The sequence below is a fragment of the Desmodus rotundus genome, chromosome 10 (assembly GCF_022682495.2).
Source record: "Desmodus rotundus isolate HL8 chromosome 10, HLdesRot8A.1, whole genome shotgun sequence".
Lineage (NCBI taxonomy): Eukaryota > Metazoa > Chordata > Mammalia > Chiroptera > Phyllostomidae > Desmodus > Desmodus rotundus.
In genome coordinates this window covers 14,310,340-14,335,914 of record NC_071396.1, presented here as the reverse complement: position 1 = coordinate 14,335,914, position 25,575 = coordinate 14,310,340, and the positions used below count along the sequence as shown (strand labels likewise).

Below are 25,575 nucleotides of genomic sequence, written 5' to 3'. Positions count from 1 at the left end.
ATTTCCTAATGTATGTGTAAAAAGAAACATGTTTCATTAAATGCTTCGATAACAAAATTATTGATTTTTTAAACCCATGGGGGAGTAAGAGCCATTATTGTGTAAGTTCTAAGAACGAAAGCCTAATGGACTTTTCCAAACGAAAGAGAATCGTCTTTGTATTTAAATAAATTGTGATCTTCTTCTGGATAGATACAGTTGTTTTTCGACAATTTCTCTTGGGGATCTGCTGCCATTATAAAATATTCACTCACAGAATGGTTTCTTTGCTGACTGTTGTAATCAAATCTAAGTCTTATTTTGCAAGGTAAGGTGGGTACCCTCTTTTGCAGTTCTTTGTAATAAAGAAATACCAACCATTTTAAACATAGAAAGAAAAAAGAATTATCAAACATTCAACAGTTAATGAAAATATATATCACAAATATTATCTAGTTGGAATTTCTGTGAAGCCATTAATGACAAAACACCAAAGAGAACCTTAAAGATCTAACCAAATAGCAAAATCACCTGCCTCGATAAGATCTTTAAAAAAAATACAAATAAAAGTTCTTTTATTATCTAAATTCAGAAATCTTGCATCTTCCACGTGCTTCCCTACTAACTGGAACCTGACAATCAAGCCTAATTTGCATGGACGGCAACAAGCCCCGAACACGAAGACCAAACAGAAGCATCCAGAAAGTGTCTGTCTACTTCTCTTTCTTCCCACGATCTCCTTCTCTCTGCCTTGGTCTTTCTCTTCTTTGCACTTCTGGTTTTCTCCCGTTTTCCTTCTTTCTTCCTCCCTCTCCTAAACTGCCACAGTGAGGAACAGAAGTACAGTATATTCTGGAGGGTCTGTTGTTTTGTTGAATAAAGAATACAATTTAATTTTTGAGACGGAAGGGGTTTTCCTAACAGGAGTGGCTTAACATTTCTGAGAAGGAGGGAATTAACATGTCTGGTTAGAAATGGGAGCTGGGGAGGCATCTTGAGACTCGGCAGGGGACGGGGGCAGGCTGTTTTTGCTCAGACTGTGAGTCTACGGGGTGACCGGCAGGGAGCTGATGGAGATGGGGCGCACTGTGGTGATCGATGCTCTGAACCCGCCCCTCTGCATCGTCAAGGGAGTCTAGAATGATCTCAATGCATCTGAATAAACACAAGGTCATTAGTAAGGAGACGACAGAGACGAATCTGAGATGGATCAGTCCAAGTGGATACCAAAGTCGGGTTTTGGTGATGTTTTTCTAATACAGCTGGTATAAATCTACTTAAAACATTCATTCTCTGATCTTTGGCAACTTTATTCAATTTTAGGTTCACTCTCCCAGAGTTCTGAATGCAGTCCCCCATCTAGATTCCTTTTCAACTCCGGAACGATGTAATGAAAAGAACATCTGACCTAGAGCGAGGATTCGCAGGCTCCAATAATCCTGACTATGTCGCCAACCTGGTCCATTACTCTAAGTCACTGACTAGGCTTCCAGAGGTCAGGGACCCCCCGTAAATTAAGGATCCGCTCTAACTTTATGTGACACCACATAAGGGTCTCACTCTATGATGCATAATCCTGTGTAATATGGATACAGATCACATTTGTATAAATTTTTAATGTTTGGCTGTTTATACTGTGTATATTCTTCTTGATACATAGTCATATGTCTCTGTCCCATACTTTTGTATATGTACTTAAGATTTCTAAGGTAAGGCTATGTTTAAAAAAATAAACTTAGCAGAGATCACTTAATTCTTTAGTGAAGTTAGTGGTTTATGCATATGGTAACTGTATGACTCACATTCATATATAAAGTAGGTTCTTTATGTTGCAGTTTAATACATTTAATGTTTCCACCATCAGAAAGGGCGGGGCAATGAAAACCATATTAATGAACTTCAATACACCAATATTTTCATGCTAATACTGTTAATGGTAAATATTGACCAAGACCATTTCAATTATACCATTCTTTATAAAACAGTAACATTCTTTTCATTGTTTCTTTAGGCTAATAAGTCTACCTTCCAGCTTCAAACATTTTGGATATGTTACCAAGTACTTCAAAATTTATTCTCATTTCTTTAAATCCAGGACATCCCCCCCTCCCCTTTACAAAGAGAACTCATAAAATACAAAGTGGGAGTGAAGGGAAGCGATTCAGGCAGAGAAGAGGTACCCCTTTCTAAGCAAATTTGGAAATGCCTTATAGCTAATTTCTTTTTTAAAAAACCTAAATTCCAGATGTTTAAACATTAGAGGATTATTCGCCATGCAGACACCAGATACAAGGATGCTTAATTCTGTCACATCCTCGGTGATGAAAAGCGTCGGGCTAAATACAATCATACTGTGGACTGGTGCTCATCCCTGGTCCACGTGGCACTTGGCTGGCCATCCCTGATCTAGTCATAGTCACATGGCTCATTTTTCCTAAATACAGTATTTTATAGCTTCTTTGAAACTTTGGTTAATGGTAATAGTATGCAAACCTACACACTGTATTTCACTGTCATTATGTAAAATAATACTTTGTGAGACAGTTATTCCTTAGGGTCATTCATCACATAAAGGAATGTGACAGGAACATCTTGAAATAACCTCAACAACTGCTTAAATAATTTGATCACTGAGGGATCGTGGGTGTTTAGACAAGCGTGAGAAGAGCGCGAGGGGATCCGAGATCTCTTCTTTACACCATAGCATGGATACAAACAGAATTTCAGAAAAGATTCACGTAACTCCTATTTCTACAAATCAAATTATATCTTAAATAAACTAGTTGTTGATAAATAAATACAGCAATTCCGTGTTCGATTTTAATACGTCAGCATTGCCGTATGGTTTACTTATTGAGAAAGTAAGAGTTCCACATCTAGAATCAGTTCCACACGTCAGGGCACAAACGTCCTTGACACGGCCAATCTGGACCAAAACGTCATGAAACCGCTACACTTCTGATGGGCTTAGTCCCTGGCTCAGCAAACTGTGGCCCATGGGTGAGATCTGGCCTCCCACAAAGAAACTACATGGGCAGCAAAGCCTAAAATATTTCCTATCTGACCTTCGCTGATCCCGGAGCTATCCTGAAGGTCTCATCCAGAAGGAAGTTTGAGAAGTAGACTCTTACCAATAAAACAAATACAGTGCTTTTTAAAATGCAAGTTAAACGAATACAAGGCCATGTTAAAATACTCTAGGTATTTAAACCCACTGAAAAATGAATACCAAAATTAAACCAAACCTCCTCCTCCAATAAAGTCTCACTTAAGTTTCTTCACAATCCATCAGAGGATGTCAGACGACAATAATGGAACTTATTTTAAAGTGTCACTTGAAAAGTGACTTGACTTTTAATCAGATGTGCAACATTACCCAAAACTTTCACAGGAAACAACTGTTCTTGGTAGATCGTACTTCGCCAATTCTTCTCCACCGACAACTCGGACGTAAAGGAGCTACGTACACATCAGTGAAGGAAGTTTCCTCTCAAAGGCAGTAAACTACATTATTAGATAGAATGCTGCCCCCCCGCAATTAAATCTGCTTTTCTCCGAACTGTGTAACTTTGTAATTACTCTGTTTGTCCCTCCAGTCTCTGCAAAAACACAGCTTTGATTATTTGATTACTTGTTTTTTTACCTTGAGATCGCGGTACACAATCTTCCCGGAGTGCAGGTAGTCCAAGGCAGAGACGATCTCCGCGCCGTAGAAACGCGTGCGGTCCTCGGAGAACACCCGCTCTCTCGACAAATGGAAAAACAGCTGCGGGGTAAACAGCAGGGACAGGACTGTAATAATTACTGATTTAGTGGGGAAATTAACACAAACATAAAACACCTCTCATCACCATATTGCGATGATAGATAGTGTACTCTCAGTGGACGCCCGGCACTCTCAGACAGCAGCTGGCTTATCTTTTGCAGGTTTCCGAGGGGAGACGGCGAGCTGTTACATCAGCGTTTTAATCAATATACCAATCTTGTTTAAGGCGTTCTGCTTGCTACCCATTTAACCTTCAGTTACTGGAGGAAAAAAGTAGGCATCTCCGGACTGCATTTTCCCCTCACTAGGCTGTTGCTTTCACCCTTTCAAGGATTAGGTATTAAGACATTATTCAAATCAATGGACACAAGCATAGATGTAATATTTCTATTTAGTTATCTGACTTACATTTGATTTCAGAGACAGGACTGCTGATTGGCTGAAGCTGATTTATGTGAACTTGTTCTGTTCTCCATCTGTTGATTCATCACGGTATCTCCAGAAATGGTTTCAAAGTTTGAACTGGAGTTTTCAATGGTGAGAAGCCGTAAGGCTTTAAGTTTTGATTTTAGTCATGTCTGAAATGGTCTGAGAAACTCCCATTATTCCCCTTCTAATTCTCAATGTCTGTTCTTTCTATTTCAGAATAAACTACAACACTAATCTTCTCTCAGAGAGTCACTTAAACTGTAAGCCCAGCCCTTTCCTAGCTAATCTCCACTCAGCAGCCAAGTATTTATCGGGGGCTCACTGTGGCCAGGCATCCACTCTCCATCTTAGTCAGCTCTTTCTGTAAGGAACTGCCTGTCTCATCTCTCAGTTCGACAGCGTGTCTAAGGAGCAGACTTCAGGCCCTACCGACCTCTGCTGGACTATTTCGGTGTGTTAAGAAACCCCCCGAGAACAAGGACAGGTTGTTGCCGACGCGGACTGCACTGCCCGGTATCACAGGAGACACTCAACACATGTCTGCGATGAGAGAAACGAACCAATCGCTCGAGGTGTTCCCGACTGTAAGATCAGAAATCGGCTCTGCCTTCAGTGACTCTTGGTGCTTCTACAAATCTATAACCATTACGGTTAACGGGATTTGGTGCTTACAGACCAAGTCGTAACTTAGGTAACACACAAGAGGTTCCCTACAGGTTCCTTCCTCCCTTTTCCCGCCTCCCCCCCCCCCCCCCCCCCCCGCACTGAAGAGTCTATCGTGGTTTTGACGTAAACTGTATGCAGAGCCCATTGCCACCGTGAAGAGAGACAGGTAGTATTAGGCACCTATTGCCAAAAAGAGCGGCTCAGCATTGGTTAGAGCGAGACTAAAACATCGGGCAGAGAGTCTCTGAAGTTTTATGCTGTCAATTATGTTGCCGTATTTGATCAAATCTAAGATGCCACTGACTGGGACTCCATCATTATTTTATGTTAACGCAAAGTAAGGGAAAAAGTCAATTAAACCTATGACACACCATCAAGTAGAAAAGGCATTCTGACTGCAGACAGGTTAAATGTGTCCGTCAAAGGGTCAAATATACAACGCCAAAAATTCAAACCAATGTATACAATGACTCGGGTATTTTTCAAAATTCATTTGTTTTCTACAGGCATAGACATAACCACTCAAACAAGCACAGGGAGAGAGAAGTGTGGCGCATCAGCAAAACCCCTCTGAATGACTTCTGGGTCAAAATCATCTCTGCCACGCTTCATACAAAATATCGCTCACTCGGGTGAAGGAACCCTTGTCACCTCTGGGTAGATTTGTGGTAGTGTTCTAATAGAATGAAAATAGCGGCTAAGCTTAGAAATTGTCGTGAAATAATGTCAAGCCTCCTACCCACTCATCTACTGTACAAAAGATATGGATGCTCCCTAAATCCATATAATACATGCAGGATTCTGGGTCTTTATTTAGACCATATATCTTCAATTTGTCTCCCAGCCAACGTCTATAAAAATATATGCTAAAAAATTACACTGAAGGAGAGTTCTATTTATTTCTCAATCTGCCGTCCTCTCATGTCTCCCCTTGCTACATTATGGAGCTTATTTTCGTTACGATAACCAAGAACCTCTTAAATGCCAAACCCAGTTACTGACAGCCTCAACCCTTCTTCCTGTCTGGAGCGCCGCGCCTCACCCGTGGCCTGTCCTTTCTGGAACCCATCTCTGGCTTTGGCAGCGGGGCTCTCCCCTGACTTTCTGCCTGGCCCTCTGGATATTCTTTGGCTTTGACCCAACCTTCCATTGAGTGAGTATCGATTATGTTAAAGTCACCGTGTTGGGCCCAGGGCAGAGAAAAAGAAGACATACATACTGATTAAAACCCCTGACCCCCAACGTATTCAATGCAAAGCGGAGAAACGTGCATAGATACAAACAGGGGGGCTGTGTGGTACGTTTTCCAATTCTAACATTAAAAGTGCTTTGGAGACAAAAAAATGACTCATCTTTATTGAGGAGATCTCAGGAAACGTCACAATTGAAAATGGGATTTTTTTTTTAAGGATGGAATTTTTCACAAATGGACGCTATAAAGGGAAGCCTACAAAAGACTGCTATTCACGTTTTATCCACCTTTCTATTTCTAACAGCCTAGTATAGTACCTGCACATAATAGGTAACTAGTAAGTGCTTGTGAAAGCATTCATTCTAAAGAGGAAAAAACAGCAATGGCAAGAAAACCTTAAAGGGACATGCAGCTGAAGAATGTCACGCATTCAGGCCAATGACAGGGCTTAAGTAAAAGGAGATGAGGCCACATTATTTAGGGTCCTGGCTGCCAAGACATGGGCTTCAGATTTGTTCTGAGACAAGGGGAGTCCAAGAGTTTGGGGTTAAAACAATTAGCATAATTTAAAAAACAACAACCGTGGCAGCAATTGGAAAGTCCGTGGGAAAGCTCTCAGACTAGGTCGGGTAAACAGTGCACGCGGTGCAACAAAACCCTTGCCGAGCTCCTATCAGTGCAACGGTGTGAGAAGCAGCAGCCACGAGAGAGAACGTAGCAATCCGCAAGGACGTCCCTATTGGATTAGGACAACCAGATATATAAACAACTCTGCTAAGAATATGGTAGCTATAAAATAGAGAGCACATGTGAGTAAGGGAATGGACAGCATCGAAGTCACATACGAACTGAGTGAGGACGCCTGAGGGACTCAAGTAGAGTGGAGGTGACAGGCTTTTCAAGAGTCACGAGTCCAGAGGGGCCTTGCCTGCGCCACTGGGGCGTTGGGGAGAGAACAGTAACGCTGGGTTTCCCTGCAGGTGGTCGAGCGGATGTTGCTGCGTGGTGTTCGAGGGAGAAACTGGGGATGGGGACAGAGGAGCAACTGATTTTAATTTGACCTGTTAACAGATCGATAAGCATCTGATTCCACAGCTTTGAAATTAGGGGTCCCAAGGGTGCCGAAGTAGATGTGAGAGTCATTTATATACAGACGTTGTGAAAACCAAGGAAGAACAGTGTAGCCCAGGAATTCAGTAAAACTGAAAAGAGAATTACGCCCAGAATCTTAGGGTACCACGGCACACGTGGACAAAAAAAAATAGGAAGCAGAGCAGGATACCGTGACAAAGTCCTGAGAGAAGTGTCAGAGGAAAGGAGAAATATCTGAGGAATTCGGGAAGGATGTGACGTCGACTGGGCACAGGACTTAGGTCTTGCATCACCTTTCAGGGGAGAGAATGTAAAGGTAGAAATACGGGATGCTTTCAGGAAAAATGAATGAGAGGAGCCGAGATATTGCTGAAACAGAAGATTTCCGCTGCAACATATTAAACAATGCTTTCAGGAAAACTTTTGCCTAAAGAACATGGGAGATGCTATAAAAGCTACAATTCATATTAAAAGAGCAGTGAAATCAGACAACCAGAAATGGGTCATTTTATAAGAATTTAGTATATGACAACATGGATGATGATGGTATGCGACAAAGCGTAAAAGGAAAAAATGACTATTTAATAAATGGTGCCATCATAGTTGGTCAAATCTGGACAAAAGTAAAATTCCATTTTCATTTCAGCTTGTAACAAGATAAATTTCAGATATAATTGTTAAATATAAAACATGACACTACTTTTTTTAAAACCTGAAAATATGAATCAACAGTTATCTGGTCGCAGGATGAAGGATTTCCCAAGCAGGAAAGAAATGAAACAACCTGGCTGGTGTGGCTCAGTGGACTGAGTGCTGGCCTGTGAACCAAAGGGTTGCTGGTTCGATTCCCAGTCACGGCACATGACTGGGTTGTGGGCCAGGTCCCCAACAAGGGGCGCATGAGAGGCAACCACACACTGATGTCTTTCTCCCTCTTCCTCCCTCCCTTCCCCTCTCTAAAAATAAATAAATAAAGTCTTAAAAAAAAAAAAAGAAATCAAGCAAACCCTAAGAGGGAAAACTGGTAAAATTAACTACATAGAATAGCAACAATATAAATAAAATTGAGTATTTATAGCAAGTCTGACAACCCAAATGTCCACCACCAGCAGACAGATGAACAAATGTTGGCAGAGCCATGCATAGGGACCGTAACGCAACAATAAAGGGAACAAACTACTGAGCAATGCAACGCAAGGCACAATCGCCAAAACATCAGACTGAGGAAACCAAGCAGACACAGGGGAGTCCGTATCGCGCGCTCCATTTCTGAGACACTTTAGAAACAGTCAATCAACTCTTCAGTGTCACGTGCAGATGTCTGTTGCAAGTCACGTGACCGTAACTTGTACTGCACGCCAACTACAGCTGAGCAGTGGAAATGATCTAGATGTCCCAAAGTGTGGTAAGGGTTTAATAAGTTGTAGTCTATCTACATAACTAACTAGTAGATGGCTAGTATATATTTTATAATATTGAATAAAATGGAAAATACATATACAGTATAAAAACACGAAAAATATGTTAACGTGGTAATAGCAATTATTGCTAGCTGGTGAGATTTAGAATGGTTTTTGTCTTGATTTATACCATGAAAATTACTTATAATTATATGTTTGCTCTCTGTGCCCCAGAACACTGTGCTTTCCTTAAATGCGGAGACTCCCTGTCTGGTTCACATCATCGAGAAGTTACTCAGCACACAGCACAGTAACTAGCTTAGAGCAAATGGTCAATAAATACTTTTTCAATGGAACTGAAATAACTTTGTGGCTTCTTGATGTTCTCCGCAATGAGTATGTGCTGTTGTTACTTTTATAATGTAAAGGTTTCTAATAAATTTACTGTGAATACTTGTACCCACTTAGGCTTATGACAAACTTAGTACCCTAATTTTTTTTTGACAGGGGCACAGAGAAAAGAGAAAAATTATGCAAGTACTCTATAGTTTTGCTTCCTCAGCACCAAGCTTAATATGTGGCTCATATTACGTGCTTAATAAATATGTATTACAAAGAATAAAGTTAAATTCGAAACTACTTTCCAAAGAATTATTTATAAGGAAAATAAGGTTTTGAAGGTATTTTTATTAGAAACTTTAAAAAATCATACACTATACTGAATAAACTTGTTTTTATTTAAAAATAATAAGTGACTTGCCGCTTAAGCAAGGAACGTATCTCGAAAAATTTCAGTTCCTTTAGGCAAAGACTATGCTTTTTTTATGTTGAGTTTAGCCACACTGTAGAAATACAGCAATGTAAATAGATTATTTTAACCTACTGAATATACAAATCTGTATTTCATCACAAACCCAGAATGCTTACTTTGACAACTGCTATATTTTGCAAAAATAGTTATATTCTTAATGCAACAAACTTCCCCTAAAATAAGATCTGGAGTTTAAAAATGTCCTGGGAATTATCACTGCAACTTAGATTTGAAACTGAATTCTCTTTTTTTCGCTTACAAATACTGCCTACACAGATAGTTTCTTCCTTTGTCATAGGAGAAGATTGGTTAGCTAGAGAGTAACAAAATCGGCTCGATGGGAATCTCAATTAAGTTCAATGATTACATTTATTACCATATCATAATGTTAACTGAAATTGGAACCCAAGTATCCCAAAGACAACCAACTGATTCAGCAACAAGACATGGCAGTCTGTGAAATAATGCTGCTTCAGACCCCCTGGGCTTTACACAAAGACCCAAGGAGAAAAGAAGGGCTCTAGCTCATGGCCCGGGAACTAACCAACCACACTGCCTTGGTCGGCCCAGTCGCTGTAGCGAAATACCACAGAGTGAGTGGCTGATCAACCACAGAGATTTGTTTCTCACGGTTCTGGAGGCTGGGAAGTCCAAGGCCAACAACACCCTGGCAGATCGGAGACTGGTGAGAACCCGCATCTGGGTTCACAGCCCAGTCTTTGGCTGGGCCCTCACATGGGGGGAGGGGAGAGGGGACTCTCCGAGGCCTGTTTTATAAGGGCGCTAATCCCATTCCCAAGGGCGCCACCCTCCCGACCTAATGGCCCCCCAAAGGCCCCACTTCCAAGTGGCATCACATTGGGGATTGGGTGTCAACATAGGAGTTTGGGGGGGTAACCAATATTCAATCTCCAGCAAATACTGTAATACACAATTGGAATAATATTACAATATAAAATGAACATTCAAATACTTACTTTTATAGGGTCAAACATATTCTGACATTTAGCAGGTAGGTCATATTATCATCTTCAGACACTGTCTATTCTTTTCACAAGCTGAGCTCACAGTCCATATGCATTCCACGCAGAAAAATTAATGTGAAGTAATGTATATTTACACTTAATTTTTGAAGTTTCAGAAAAAAATGTCATATAGACATGAGATATACATGTAAAAGTGCCATATTTTAATAACATAATTCAATATTCAATTTCTTACCACAAGTTAAATGCTTAGGATGCTACAGAACAAGTGAACCCTGATACAACTGTTTGGTAGCTAACAGTGTTAGCTATAAATGAGCAGCTAAACACCTTAAGCCTGTTCCTCTACTTCTTGCCCTCTCCTTACAGGCTTCAAAATGTAAAACCGACTCTAGATCGCCAACCTCGTTCCTGATGTCTGAAAAAGTAGCCTGAAGGTGACAATTTTTAAAGAAGTAACGCAAGAGAAAAGTAGGACTAAAAGTCACCTAATGACAATATTTAATAATGTGATAAGTATAAAAACAGCTTCTACTTTGAAGATTTTATTTATTTATTTTTAGAAAGAGGGGGTGGAGGGAGAAAGAGAGGGAGAGAAACATCAATGCGCAAGAGATACATTGATTGGCTGGCTTTTGTATGCGCCCCAAATGGGGACCAAACCCACAACCCAAGCATGTGTCCTCACTGGGGATCGAACCGGCAACCCTTTAGCTCCCAGGCCATGCTCAATCCACTGAGCCACACCAGCAAGGGCTAGTTTCTATTTTAAAAGTAATTTTAATTCCAAATTACTTTTATAATTTAAGTGATTTATATTTAAATATTTTATTAAAACTATAGCAACAAGATTAGAGACTACTCAGTTCTACCACATTAAATATTAATAAATTCTTCATTTAGAGAATAAAATATACTTTTAAAATTGCAAAAATTATAAAGGCAACTGCTTTTAAATATTTAAATCTATTAGCATACATGTGAAAAATCTGGGTTATTTGTAAAATATATTTACTACCAATACAATGAAAATAATAAAAAGTATCATTTTGAGCATTAAGAACTTACCATTCTAACAACAATCATAAAAGCTACATAATGCTGTCTCCACATTACAGGTGATTAGATATAATAAATATAAGTTATTACTATTACTATAGTCACTATTTTTGAGAGCTTCTACTTAATTGGCACTGAGCTAAATTGTATGCATTATTATCATTTAATCCTCAAAACTCCCTTATAAAGGTAGGCCCAATTATTATCTCCATCATATAGATGAAAAAAACTAAGACTTAGAGACGTTATAAAAGTTGCCCAGCATCACATAGCTATGAAATGGTACAGCTGAGGTTCAAACTTAGGTCGTCTTCTCTAAAGCATGTCATCTATTATACTAAGTACAGTTTTTATTCATTTGAGACAACAAATGAATAAATTATTCAATTAACACGAAATTTCACTCTCAAGCCTTCTTCATAGTTGCCTTGTACGAACTACGTAAGAGAAGGACCTTCGCATCAGTACAGCCGCCTTCTCTGGGCCTACAACGGGACTGGAATCCCAGAACTCCTGGTTAATCCAGCCGTTACAAACAACAAGCCACAGCAGCGGGTAATCTGAAAGTGAGTATGAAATGGGAAAACAGCGACAATAGTCATTACAAAGAAGGCAGAAGGAGATTCTCCAACAAGGAAAAAGAACAGATGAGGCATATAAAAGAAATCTCAATATTTAACCCAAACGATTTGGGTGGTCACATTAACACTGCAGATTTAAAAGGCAGACATTACCAGGTTGCATTTATGAAGAAGTATGAACTAACTATAGGTGGCCTGTAAGAAAATGAAAGAAAACATAGATATATCCCCAACCGTGGCTGGAGATTTCAACAGTACTCTCTCAATATTTGATTTTTTAAAAAGTAGACATAAAGTTAGTAAGAGTACAGGACACTTGGACAGCATTGTATCATCGAACAGCCTCACCAACCTCGCTGGTGCGTAGAGACACTCCACCCCGCACGCCAGAATTCACACTGTTTCTGAGAACACACAGCACCTGCACAGAACACGTTCGGGGCCGAAAGGCCCATCTCGACAAATTTACAAGGATACAAACCGTACAGTACGTTCTCTGAGCACGGGTAAGTTAAACGATGAGTTAAAAGATATACAGAAACCTCGAGTACTTAAAATGAAACAGTACACCTTTAAATAATCCATTAGTCAAAGAAAATATGACAAGGGAAACTCATAAATTTGGGAAAACAATGACAGATATAATAGACATTAAATAACATGTAAAACACGTAACATCAAAAACATACTACAAATACTTACATATATAAATATAACAAAATTGGTGGCTACAGGGACATTTATAACATTGCCTATATTAGAAAAATATAGGTTTCAGTAAATGCTTTAGGTTTCCACATTAAGAAGAAAAAGAAAGGAAATCCAAAGTACCCAGAAGAAAGGAAATAATAAAGAGCACAAATCAATGAAACAGATAACCCAAAACTGATAGAAGAAAAATCAGTGAAACCTAAAGCTAAAAATAGCAAACATATTAATTTTTAGAAAGACTTACAGAAATAAAAATAGAGGAGACACAAAAAGAGAATAAAAGAGAAAAGTCAGCTACTGATCCCACATACACTAATACACTAAGTGAATGTTATTAATCATGTAAGGCAAATAAAGTATAAAATGTAGATGAAATGGACAAATTCCTGGAAAAACACAAACTACTAAAATAGTACACTGAAATATAAGAGCTAAAACTATTAACACTTCTAAAAGAAAACAGAAAATGGTAACAGATTTGGATTCGCAAAGGATGTTTTAAATTAAACACAAAATGCATGAACCACAAAAGAAAAATACTGATAGATTCTCTTTCATCTAATTCATAAGGTGCGTCCTTCAAACACTAGTAGGAACCCGTGTGAGTGGTTACGGAGGCCGGGGCAGTGGGTGGGGCCCACTTCCCAGGGGCATGGATGATGGGCCAGGGGACAGAAATGTTCTGTATTACGACTGTGATGATGGTAAATCAATCACTTTTCACCTTTGTTAAAACTCACTAAATGGCAGACTTAACAGTGGTGAAGTTTACTGAATGTAAACTATACATGAAGAAGATGATTTTTGCAAAAAACAGATTTCTATTTAAATAAAAATATTTATTTTTATAATTTAAACAAAAATAGATACAGGAAAAAATTCCACATTAAAAAATGAGAAGTCAGACCATGGATTGGGAGAAACTATTGTAAAACGTACATACAACAAAGTACTTGTATCTAGAATATATAAAGAAGTCTGATTACTGAATATTAAGAAGACAACCCAATTAAAAAGTGGACAAAAGGAAGCATTTTAATAGTTACTTCAATAAAGAAGATATGCTAATGGGAAATCAGCACAGAAAAAGATGTCCAATATCATTATTCATTCAGGAAATTCAAGCTAAAAGTACAATATACCACTACATACCCACTTGAATGGGTACAATTTTAAAAAGTTAACCATTCCAAGTGTGATTATGATATTAAATAACATGCAGGAAATGCAAAATGGGACAGCTAAGTCGATAGTTCCTTTTCATGTTGAACATACCAAATGACACAGAAATTGCATTTCAAGGCATTTACCTAAGATAACTGATAATGCATGTTCGAACAAAGATTTATACTTGAATATTCACAAGTGCTTTTTCCTTAATAACCCCAAACTTCAAAGAACCCCAACATCTTCCTACTAGTGGTTATATACACACTTTCAGATATATCTATATAATGAATTCAAGGCACAAAAAGAAACAAACTACTGATACATACAACGACACTGATGAGTTTTCAAAGTATCATGCTAAATGGAAGGTGAAGAATACAAATGACTACAAACTCTTTTGGGATTATAGTTTCTAATATTAAATGTTGTTCTGTTCCATGGTTCTGACTTTCCTCTTATGGCCTCCAATTATACTATATTGTATTTCCCTCCTCTTTCTTTCTCTTGAAATGCTCACTCTGGGGTCACCTGACCTTTAAGAAGGGAGAAGTCTGACCACCCGAGATTTCCATGCTGTGCCGTAACCACGTGGAAAGAATTAATGGAAACACATAAGTGCCTCGTTAGTTCCTGCACCTCCAGTCACCTTAACCTGAGATTCTAGATATAAAAATCAGCATCTTGGATGGTGAGGCTACTTGCATCTTTGTATTATTACTTTACATGCATCGATATACTGGCTCGATGATTTATTTTAGGCAACTAGCCTTGAAATATTATGAAAATATACACTAAAAATGTTCCCAAGTTTATTTTGCCTTTGGGAATTTTTTTTTAAAAAGCTTTGGGTCAAAGTAATAGAACTCTGATATGACCTACATAATATAATAAATAAAACAGTTAGCAAAGAAATTAGCTTGTCAGACTCTTGACAATAAAGATATTTATATACGTATAAATTTAGTCAAATATAAAAAATCATCACTATGAATATAAAATGATACTTTTAATTCAAAAATCACCCAAATCACACCTCCATAAATTAGTAACTAGAACTAGAATGCTGACTGCCAGCACTTCTGCCTTATGTAAATTTGAAATGAGATGATTTTGGTTCGCTGAAGACAAAATGCCAGCCAAATAATGAGAATCTGAAATAAGTATGAGAGGATCTCGAGATTGGCATGGAACTGAAAGTCATATGCAAAAAAAAATAAAATGAATTTTTACCAAATAAATTGATATATAGTGTAAAATGAGCTAAATATGGACAAGAATAGTAAATAAGTGTTCACTGGTACCCACGTAAAGAACGTAGAAGAATGTGAGTAATTTATCAGATGAACATTTCCACATAATGATTTTCCTTTACCCCTAACGAGTATCTTAACTCCCAGGAGGTTTCAGCCTTGAGGGAGCCTCACAGAGGCCCGGTTCTCAGGCCAACCAGAAACACAGTCGTGAGTGGGGTTCTGCGGAACGTCCGAAGGGGGGACATCGTAAACCCAACTCAACGACAGCAGTCGGCTCTCAGGTTACTTCTACCCCAGAATATGTCCCTGCTCCTGTGAATTTGGTGACACTAAGCTACAAAAAGAGAGTGGCCTGGCCATGTTCGCAGCACTGGGATTAGGAGGGTGCTTTTATAATTATTTCTACAAATGCCGGTTTACCTCATTTGTAAACTCACTTTCACAGCCCTGTTCTCCTGGGCTCCAGACCGCCCCTGGCACAGCCTGCACTACAGCCAGGGTGCAGACGCTGTACCAGCCCAGGGGAAAGGAGGGGTCCACGGCACTCTGCTTAGGCACAGGCAGATGTCAAACCCAACGCAGATCCCTCCGTGTTATCCTGCAGGACCTTCCGCTATACTTAATGCACTCCACCCACCTTCCTGGCTCCTGCCCAGGATCCTCCTGTGCTTCTCGGGACCGCACGTCTGATGTTGGTATCCCCTGGGGCAATTCTGGACCAATAATGTTCTAATGCCACGTACTTTTCTCACACTGGCATTTCTTCACTTATGCCTCTCCAGTAGCCCCCCTGGGTACCTCAAATATAGGACATTCACCCCAGAATCACTCCCCGTCCTGCATGTCCTGTCTCTCTGAATGGGTCCACACAGTTCCTGAAGCAGCAAACAGGAAACTGTGTGATATTACTCTCTGTTTAGTCATTAAATCCTGGAAATTCTAGTATCTAAACATCAACAGAACTTGATTTCTTCTCACTAATATTGCCTCAGTTAACGACCTTATTACTTTTGTAACTGGACTACTGAAAACTTTCCAACTGCAGGAGCCTCCCAAATAGTTTCCCCGCTTCCAATTTTGTCTTCTGCAACCCAAGCTCCATACAGCTATCGAGTATTTTCTCTACAACATTTTCATACAGAAATCCTTCCGTGATGCTCCACTGCCTTGGGGGCAGAAGGCGTGTCCCAGTGAGCCCCCGACTCTGTGCTCAGCCTCTCCTGGCTCTCCCCTGCAGGACCTCATGCAACATGCGTGTTGCGCTGTACCTGGGTGGTGGGGGCGGAACCTGACACCCCTGCACATCTACAAATTCTACTGCCTCGGTGTAGCTACGTCCTCCTCCTCCTCCTCCTTAGTGATCTAACTTACAGCTAAGTCTTAGTGTAGCAACCACTTTAAGAAGGTTTCCTTCCTCGGCATTCTCCCCCTTCCTCTTCTCTTTTCCTTCTGGATTGCTTGATTCAAGAGCCCATTCCTGTGCCATCCAGAGTCATCCCAGTAACAGTGACACTCTGCAGCCTGCACCTACACTCTTATCTGTCTCCCCAATTCAAGTAAGCTGTGTAGTACATTACTGTCTATTTTCCCTACTCCCTGGCAGGTCCTACTCATCATCTAAAGGAAAGTCCCATGTTTTCTTTACTTTTGAACCCTCCGAGGTGCAGCCCATGAGTTGCCCATTACATGTTTAATAGGCAGATGAACTATAATGTAGCGGATTCTGAAGTTTATACATAAACTATCTACTATAAGCAAATGGAAAATTCCCTGGGGAAACACCACACTGGAGACCAGCATACCGTCTCCATATGGTTGCGCCCAGCAGTTTTCCCTCCATAACTGAAACAATATAGTTTCTTTAGATGAACACATGTTACGATGAAGTCTTTAATGACAATGTTTCATTAAAACGATGTATTTTTAGGCAGCAGAGTTTATGTCCCATGCAAGTCTCAGGATGGCAAACAGGAAGTGACATGGAGTGAAAGAATAGCAAACTTTTCTCTCTCATCTTGCGGTCATTCTCTGCATACACTCATCAAGAAGGATGGCAGAATCACCATGTTATACCTGTCTGTCTGTCCATCTATCTATCTACCCACCATGCATCCGTCCACCCACCCATCCATCCATCCATCTATCCAATCATACATCCATCCGTCCACCCACCCATCCATCTATCCATCTATCCAATCATCCACCCATCCATCCACCCATCCATCCATCCACCCAACCACCCATCCATCCACCCATCCATCCATCCAACCATCCACCCATCCACCCACCCACCCACCCACCCACCCATCCATCCATCCTATCTTTTGCTGAGCCTCTTTCTTTGAGTTTATATATAAGTTAAATGTGATTATGATGGGACTCCATTGTACTGATAGGCCTGTGAGCAGCCACTGTTAATTTTCTGCAACCAGTGTTTATTCAAAATCCACTTACATCAAGATTATTTATTGCTTTGAACAGCACTGGCAAACACAGTGATAATACCAAGCATGCAGTATATTAGGCTGAAAGAAATCCATGGATTCACAACATGTGAAGAAAGTATAAGAAAAGAAACATCTCCACTGTTGTATTTATATTTTAAGATAAACATTTCAGCACACGGGCGGAAAGGATGCTACTGCTAATTAAAAACCAACTGTCAGTAAGGATGAGTTGAGTAAACACTGGGCTAGTTAAAATTACTTCAATGGGGTCACTAAAGACGCCTGAGGATGAGCATTGATATAAAGAGCTCTGAGGATGCTGCATTTGGGTAATAAGCACCATAAATCTACCAGAGCTTCTTCTTCAACAGACGGGCGTCCTCCTGCTCAAGTCCTTCAGATGTTACACAGATATTCCCCCCCAGGTGCATCCATAGGTATAGCTGTGGAGTGTTTGTGTGGGTTTATAGCTCCCCTTACTTCTTTCTATTTCCATCTTATTTCAAAAAGCAAAGTGCTATGTTCAGAATTCTTTTCTACAGCAGTTGAGTATTTTGCATTTCTAGGAAGCGCCCCTAGGCAGAGTAAACGACATGGCGAACCTAAGCAGACCCAAAAGTAATAAATCACCATCGTTTTCCTCAAGTTTCCTTCCCAGAAATGATCAATTAGGAACTGAAGTCATCCCATTAAGTTCCACCAATTAAATAACTATTTGCATTTATAAAGTACATTTAAAATGTATAAGTACATTTGATAACCTAAAAGAAGAGAAAGTGGGGACACGACATACACAAGGATGATGCCTTAAACGTTAAGATAACCCCTCCCAACATGGAGGGGTGGGGAGAAAATGCAGACAACCATAATTGAACAATAATAATAAAAAAAAACCAGAAAGCAAAAAAAACCCAAAACAAAAAACAAAACAAAAGATAAGCCCACACTGCCCAGGCACTCAGAATGTGCTCACCCAAGTGAGTAAATGAATTTTTGCAATGAACTAATTCTTACAAGTCAGATAATTTCATAGGAGCAAATGTTCTATAGAGGGTATTTCATTTATTTTGGAAAATAAGACTTTTAAAATCTCTGAGATGCAAGCCCCTATTTATTAAATTTAAATTTACTTCAGAAAACCCACAATGTAAAATATTTCCAATGAACTATTCTAGTAAATTTTATTTTTCCCTCGCATTAATTTTGATCAAAATAGGAAGGAGAAAGGAATGAGTGAAATACACTACTGAAATCACTGAATTTCCCTTCACAACTGCAAGACCCCTTAAAAGTCTTTTACAGTCAAGATTACTCTAACTACGATGCAGAAGAAGAGAAAATTCAGTCACCATGTGCCTAGAGACTGTTCAGTTGAGTTTAAAATGAGTAAAATAATGTTTTACAAGTTTCAAAAAACTTGAGGAAGAACTTTGTAAAGAGCATCATAAATCCTATATTTTTCATTTTCAAAATTAATAATGTGATTTCATGATTTCACGTTTGTTAAAAATGTTTACAGTTAGAAAATACAGACAGAAGTAAAATATGATTACACTTACCAATTTACAAAAGTAATGATTAAAAGATAAACAGTTGTTACATTTCATTAGGAATTAGCTCTCATCTACTCAATAGTAGAAAGAACTACACAAACTCCTCCCAGGAAGCAGAGAACTGCAATCCTGTAACTTACATGTTAAATAACATTTAAAACCACTGACAATATCACCACGCAGATGCAAAAGCTGGATTTACTTGGCAACTCACCTCTCCTCCATTAACATATTCCATCACAAAACACAATCGGTCCTTAGTCTGGAAGGAATATTTCAAGGACTGAAATGAAAAAGAAAACATGTTATTAGAATCCTACATCGCTATAATGGTACCAAACAGAACACTCAGAGACGGTAAGCATGATTGAGGAAATGAACTGTTATTCTTCCTGACGAGTCTACTCACTCCTTAAGAGTGCTTAAGTAGGAGTTTATGAGGAAAATAAAACAAATTATGTTTAGATTAGCACTGGGCATTGCTAGGGAAAAAGTAAAACTTTAAGGAAAAACTAACTTAGAAATTGTGACAAGCACTTCTCAAGCTACTGGGTCATCTATATCAGCTTGTACTGGTCCCCAAAGTTCTCATCCATGCGACCTTAAAGTGAGGGTGACCAAATTACTCTAGTGGAAGTCCAAGGAACACAGGCCTGGCCATTGTATTTGGGGATCTAATAGAGGACGACATCACTTTTTGCATATAGGTTACATAACAGGACCCAATTTAATGGAGTCTGTCCATGGACTTTTATAGGTTCTAAAGGCACCAAAACTTCAGAACTACCTTAACACACTGGGTGGGAAACACACCAACACAGCACGTTAGGTCTAAATATCTGACCACTCCTCTGAAAATTCCCACTATGGCTAATCCTACATCTTTAAGAGGTTCCTCCTTTTGAAAGTCAAGCTGTTATTTTTATAGCTTAATATACTTCATTGGAACCAGAAATATACAGAAACTTTGCAAATTATGCCTCAATTATAAGCATTCTTAGGAACAGGACTAAAAAAATCAGTTTGTTTCATAACAAACAAGTAAGTCCATTTATACTTTGTCTAGCGAAGAAAGATCATGACTTACCCTATCTTTATTTTAATCTACTCGAGTAGCCCTGTGTTTCTTACAGTACTTTGCACCTAAAGTCTCAATTTGAACAACAAAAATACGCAGTAAACATTTCTGCCTTGCATATTTGAAGCCAATGCTGCCCGATCATTTATACATTTATTAGAAGCCAATAAGCAAATGCAATATAAAAATACTTCCTACTAATCTTTTTAGTAGAACCTTTTTGTAAGTGCACCATTTTCTCAGTGGTCTCTTTAAAATGCCACAGGTGATTTATTTGCTGTATGAAATTTTTTTATTAAAGGTAATGAAATTCACGGGAGGAAAAAACCCCTCCAAATAGCAGGGGCAGAATGGGAGGGATTACAGATGCATGCAATATTGTAAATTCAATCCATACATTTGGATAATTTTGAAGAAATACGACTTATGGCCTTTATACTCAGAAAATGGCACACCTAAATTAAGGTTACTTAAAATGTTATTTTTCTTAGCTTATTTCTGTACAACTCCCATAAACTGAAGATGTTACAGTTATAACATCTGCCCTCTCTTCACTTACCGTTAAAAAGGGGTGTCTAGTGTTCTTTAATACTCTGCTTTCTGTGAGAGTGTGTGCCACCTCATCCTACAACAGAAAACGGCAAAACCTTTAATATATGTTCTAAGCACAAATAATGTAAAAATTTTGCCACTTCCCTAAGGCCTGAAGACGAAAACCTAGAAACAGAAAAAGATTTTATACCACAGTGACATGCTTCCTTTATTGCTAAGCTTCCACCACACACACACACACACACACACACACACAAATCAATTGAATGACTTACATCAGATGGCTATAAAAGCATAAATTCATATAAAGTCAGTCATACTTAAAGTATATCAATAATGATACAAAAATCACCCCAAAAATACCTTTCAAGAATTTCCTTATTGTTGATAATGGCTCCTAGACATCCCCCTTTTATCTGGCTGCCTAGCAATTCAGGAGGATGCAGAGGAGGAGGAGCGGGGCAACCACAGCTTCTTAATGCCCCTGTAGCTCACTGGCCACGTGCACTCACTGATGAGCTTGTGGGCCCTGGGTTCTCCCTGTGCCTGGTCACAAACGGTTTCAATCTGTGACCTGCAACACTGCCCCCAAACAAGACCGTCACCCTGCCCTTCAAAGCCTTGAGACCTGGCATTGACTCGGCCTGCTTATGGATCAAAGTCCTTCCAGGTGTCTGCTTCCAGAACAGGGAGGTTTCATCCACGCTGACTATTTTCTCTGGCGAGTGATTTTCCTCCCCAGTCAGCGCACCCGGAGTTTCCGAACATCCTCGGCTGCCTCCACACTGGTGCTAGCAGCCTCATAGCTCGCTCTCGCCTTAGGAACAAATGTGGGTTCTTGAATCCTTCCCACCGCCCAGAGCCGGCGGTACAGTCAGCATCAACACTGGGGACAGCCTTTTCTTTCAGCATGGCCAGCAAACTTTAGGCTTTGACCATGATCTTCATGGTGCTGAGAGGGACACACTTGTGTCTGGTCTTCGATGTGTTCATTAGCAGTCTCCCTCTGTCTGAGACAGGCCCCCCCAAATCCGTGTCAGCCTCGTGGCTCCAGTGGGATAGATGCTCTTGTTCTCCAGGATCGTAGGTGGGGCAGGAGGGGACGCGCCTGAGTGATGACCACTACCCACCACCGGTTTCCACCTTCATGGTCCTTGATCTCTTTTCATTTCCTTTCCAGGTTAATCTGTCTATGTGGCCTCTTACTGCAACAGTCAGCTATGGATTTTGTACGTTTAGGGGCCGTAATGAACAAATGACGTGAGATTAAATCAGCACAAGGGAAAACGGTGCATTAGAGACACAGTAAACACGAGAGGCATGAGGCTGCAGCCAGCAAACACAGCCTACTGTTTACAGCAGATCTTACTTTTGATAGGCAGAGAGTGCACTCTACAATAATGATGAGGAGCGTAGTAAGTACACAAACCAGTAACAATCGTTTATGATCATGAGCAACTATTAGAGACTGCACATAATTGAACGTAGTCTTTTGTAGGACCGGCGGTGCAATAGGTCTCTTTGCAGCTGCCTCACCTCAAACACGTGAGCCGTGCACTGAGCTATGACGTCCTGACGTCCCTAGGTGACGGGAACTTTTCAGCTCCTGTGTAGTAATCTCCGGGACCAGGTCTTATCTGTGGTCCATTGTTGACCCAAACACCATTAGGCGTCACGTGACTGTATACTCATCTGTGGTTAAATACTGAATAATGAATTTTAAAACAATTGTTTTCACAGACAGAAGCTTTACTGAAAATGGGATTTTATTTCTTGAGAATGTGAAACAACAGAATAGTCCTCGCTGGATTTATTTTTGCAATTCTCTCCGATTTATCACCACCCCCAACTATACATGGCCAAAATGTCTCCCCTTATTGCCCCTCTTACTGCTGTGTGGTAACTGTGCTTTGAGGGGGGTAGGATGAGGAGCAGGAAATGGCACAGAAGTGGAGGAAGGGAACTCCTGTACCCCATTATCAGGGCCACCAAGGGTGGCATCTCTTTTCATCCTGTAGCAGCTCTGCAGGTAGGCTTCATGAAGTCCCATGGCTCAGGCTACAGGTGAGAAAGTCAACCCTGAGCCGACGTCTGAGTCCAATGTTAAGGGTCATTTCTACTTCGCAGCGCTACCTTCTGTCTTCACGCAGCTTAGCATCTACCTGACCAGGTGATGCCCGCAGCCCTAAGGCACATGGGCATCGCTCACTCCTGAGACGACGCTGAGATGGGCACCTCGGCACGCAGACCCCGGGTCTTGTCAGATGCCAACACGTCACACTGTTCATCTTTTCGCTGTGAATAGGCAGCTCTTCCTTCAAGAAACTGATACGTGGGTTTGTTGGGGAAAGCGGCAAGGATCTACAGAGACCAGAACACCCTCTCATTTGTGAAGCATACCCAGCTTTGCACAGTTGTGCAGAAAAGTACAATTAGTGAGGTCAGACAGGACCCAAGCGAGGCTTGTGTATGAAAGGAAACACAGAACGGGAATGATGTTTACATGACACACAGTAGGTGGCAATGATAATCACAGAAAATATACGTAACAGCAATACAGTCATTTTCACTTAATACCATTCTAACTCTGACTTTACCTCATATATACGTATATAACTACTTATATTCAAGAATGATGGCAAATGCTTTTCCACTTACTAATGCGTTCATTCAATCCTGCCAACAACCCACCTACAAGAGGGACACTGTTAGCATCCTGGTGCTTCAGATGAGGAAACAATGGCAAAAACAAAGCTGAGTGATTCGTTTGGGGATCCGCAAGTAAGGAGCAGAGCCCACCATACCTGTGCTACCTCCTAGAAAATATCAATTTAATTATAGTATGAGCCAGGTGTTATGCCAAGTCCTTTGCATACTCTACTCAACATAATATTCTTGTCCAGGAATATTGTTTCTCACAAGTAAAATTTTTACAAATGAGAAAACTAAGACTCTCCTGGGCTGCGGGCTGCTTAGCATGCTTGGCCTCTATCTGGTAACTGCCAGCATTTGCCCTCCCGAGTCACTCTGACGAGCACATACGCCCCCACCCCACTCCCACACAGATATTTTCAAATGTCCCTGAGGGACTGGTCCTCCCCCAGCCGCTGGTGGTGAGAGGTCATCGGGTGATGAGAGGCAAAGCTGAGATATAAACCGGGGCCTGGCTGACTCTAGGTCCATGTTATTTCCAATACCAGACACTGACAGAGAAGGAGTTGAGATTAAAACAAATGTGCAAGACACAGGGCGGGGACGGGGCGTAACTTCACGTGGGTGGGCAGTACACTCCAGATGAGTAAATGCTGATGTAAGTAACGCAGTCTACAAAGTATCACAATAATATGACACGTCACTTGCTGAATTAAGTAGGGCATGGACCAATTTATAAAGCCTATCAAATCGACCTATTGAGGGAAGTGGGATTTAATTTAGAACCCTGAGGACTGGCATCATTAGCATGTCAATTACTGGTATAAGTGAACGGAGTGATGAGGAGGGAGTTCTCCAGAAAGAATTTCAAAGACTATCATTTCTTTTAGTTTCATTATCCTAGTATTTTCAAATCTTTCAAGGATGCTTTTCCATTCAACACAAATAAGCTGTATAATTTATGAGTACAAGTCATCTGTTATACTAACCCCTCTTACTTAATAAGAAATTCAGAATGTTGGGGGGAAATAAAAAAACAGCATTAGTGTAATTAGTGATATAGGTCACAAATATGTAGTAAAAACATTCTCCCAAACGACACGGAATAAATATTTCTACCTCCTCAAGGGAATAAAATAGCTTCAGTATGTAATATTCAGGTAATATTATAAACTTCTGAAAGCGTTAATACGATAAATGTCACCATACAGACATCCTGATAGCAGCAGCCTACAATCGACACCTCAGTTATTTAATGGAACTCCCACATTGGTCACACGCGTGCGTGACCATACACGGGTGTGCGGCACAAATGACAATTTCGGTTACCTTTGCAATAATAACTTCTTTCTTCAGAATCTTCATAGCATAGTATTTCCCACTTGCCTTCTCTCGAACCAAAATAACTTTCCCAAAAGTGCCTTTACCTAGTAGTTTCAAATAGTCAAAATCATTCATTGTCTGGAAAATACAAATTAAAAAAATCAATGAAATATCTGATGCAATTTTTTTGTTAAACATCTACAGATACATTTGCCATATCCACTCTAAAGCCAATTTTACCCATTTCTAAACACTCTGAAATGAGTAAGAATCACTGGCTGTCTCATCAGCAATCGTGGATGCTGGAAATCGCTGAAGCAATTCTCAGATATTGGAGACAATAATTTTGAACCTAGAATTCCTCAGCTCCTCAAATTGTCAGTCAAGAAAAACTCCAGGACCAGATGGTTTTGCTGGTGAGTTCTATAAACATTTGGGGAAGAAATAATACCAATTCTGTATAAACTCCTACAGGAAATAGAAAAGGAGAGCACATTCCCAATTCATTCTACCAGGTCGCCATGACCCTGATACGAAACCAGACAAAAACAGTGTAAGAAAATGGCAAGCCAATCCATATCCCTTACGTAACTAAATTTATGTAAAAAATTGTAAAAACTTTACAAGTGAATGCCTATGTTCATTTTCAACATTATATGCTGCCTATAATTCTTCCAGATGTCAAGTTAGAATGTGTGAACCATTCAATAATACCTCTAGTTCAAGAGAAAAGTAGCAAAAGACATCAGGAAAATAATCAAGTACATTTATTAACTCAACTAAAAAATCAAACAATTGGAACTAAATATACAGACTATAGTTTAAAAAGCTAGCTGATAATTTCATTTTCATGAATAGACTTTTAAAAATCAAGG

General features: G+C 39.9%; 1 protein-coding gene across 2 annotated transcripts in view; it reads right to left on the bottom strand.

The window, feature by feature from the left end:
* Positions 1-25,575, bottom strand: part of AKT3 (AKT serine/threonine kinase 3) — a 194,244-nt gene that overhangs the window by 31,984 nt on the left and 136,685 nt on the right. For both annotated transcript variants that reach the window (XM_053912915.1, XM_053912914.2), the window contains 4 exons: positions 24,707-24,838; positions 20,733-20,798; positions 19,310-19,378; positions 3,623-3,745 (listed from right to left, as the gene is read on the bottom strand). In XM_053912915.1, the coding sequence (XP_053768890.1) occupies positions 3,623-3,745; positions 19,310-19,378; positions 20,733-20,798; positions 24,707-24,838 (390 nt within the window). The remainder of the gene's footprint in view (positions 1-3,622; positions 3,746-19,309; positions 19,379-20,732; positions 20,799-24,706; positions 24,839-25,575) is intronic.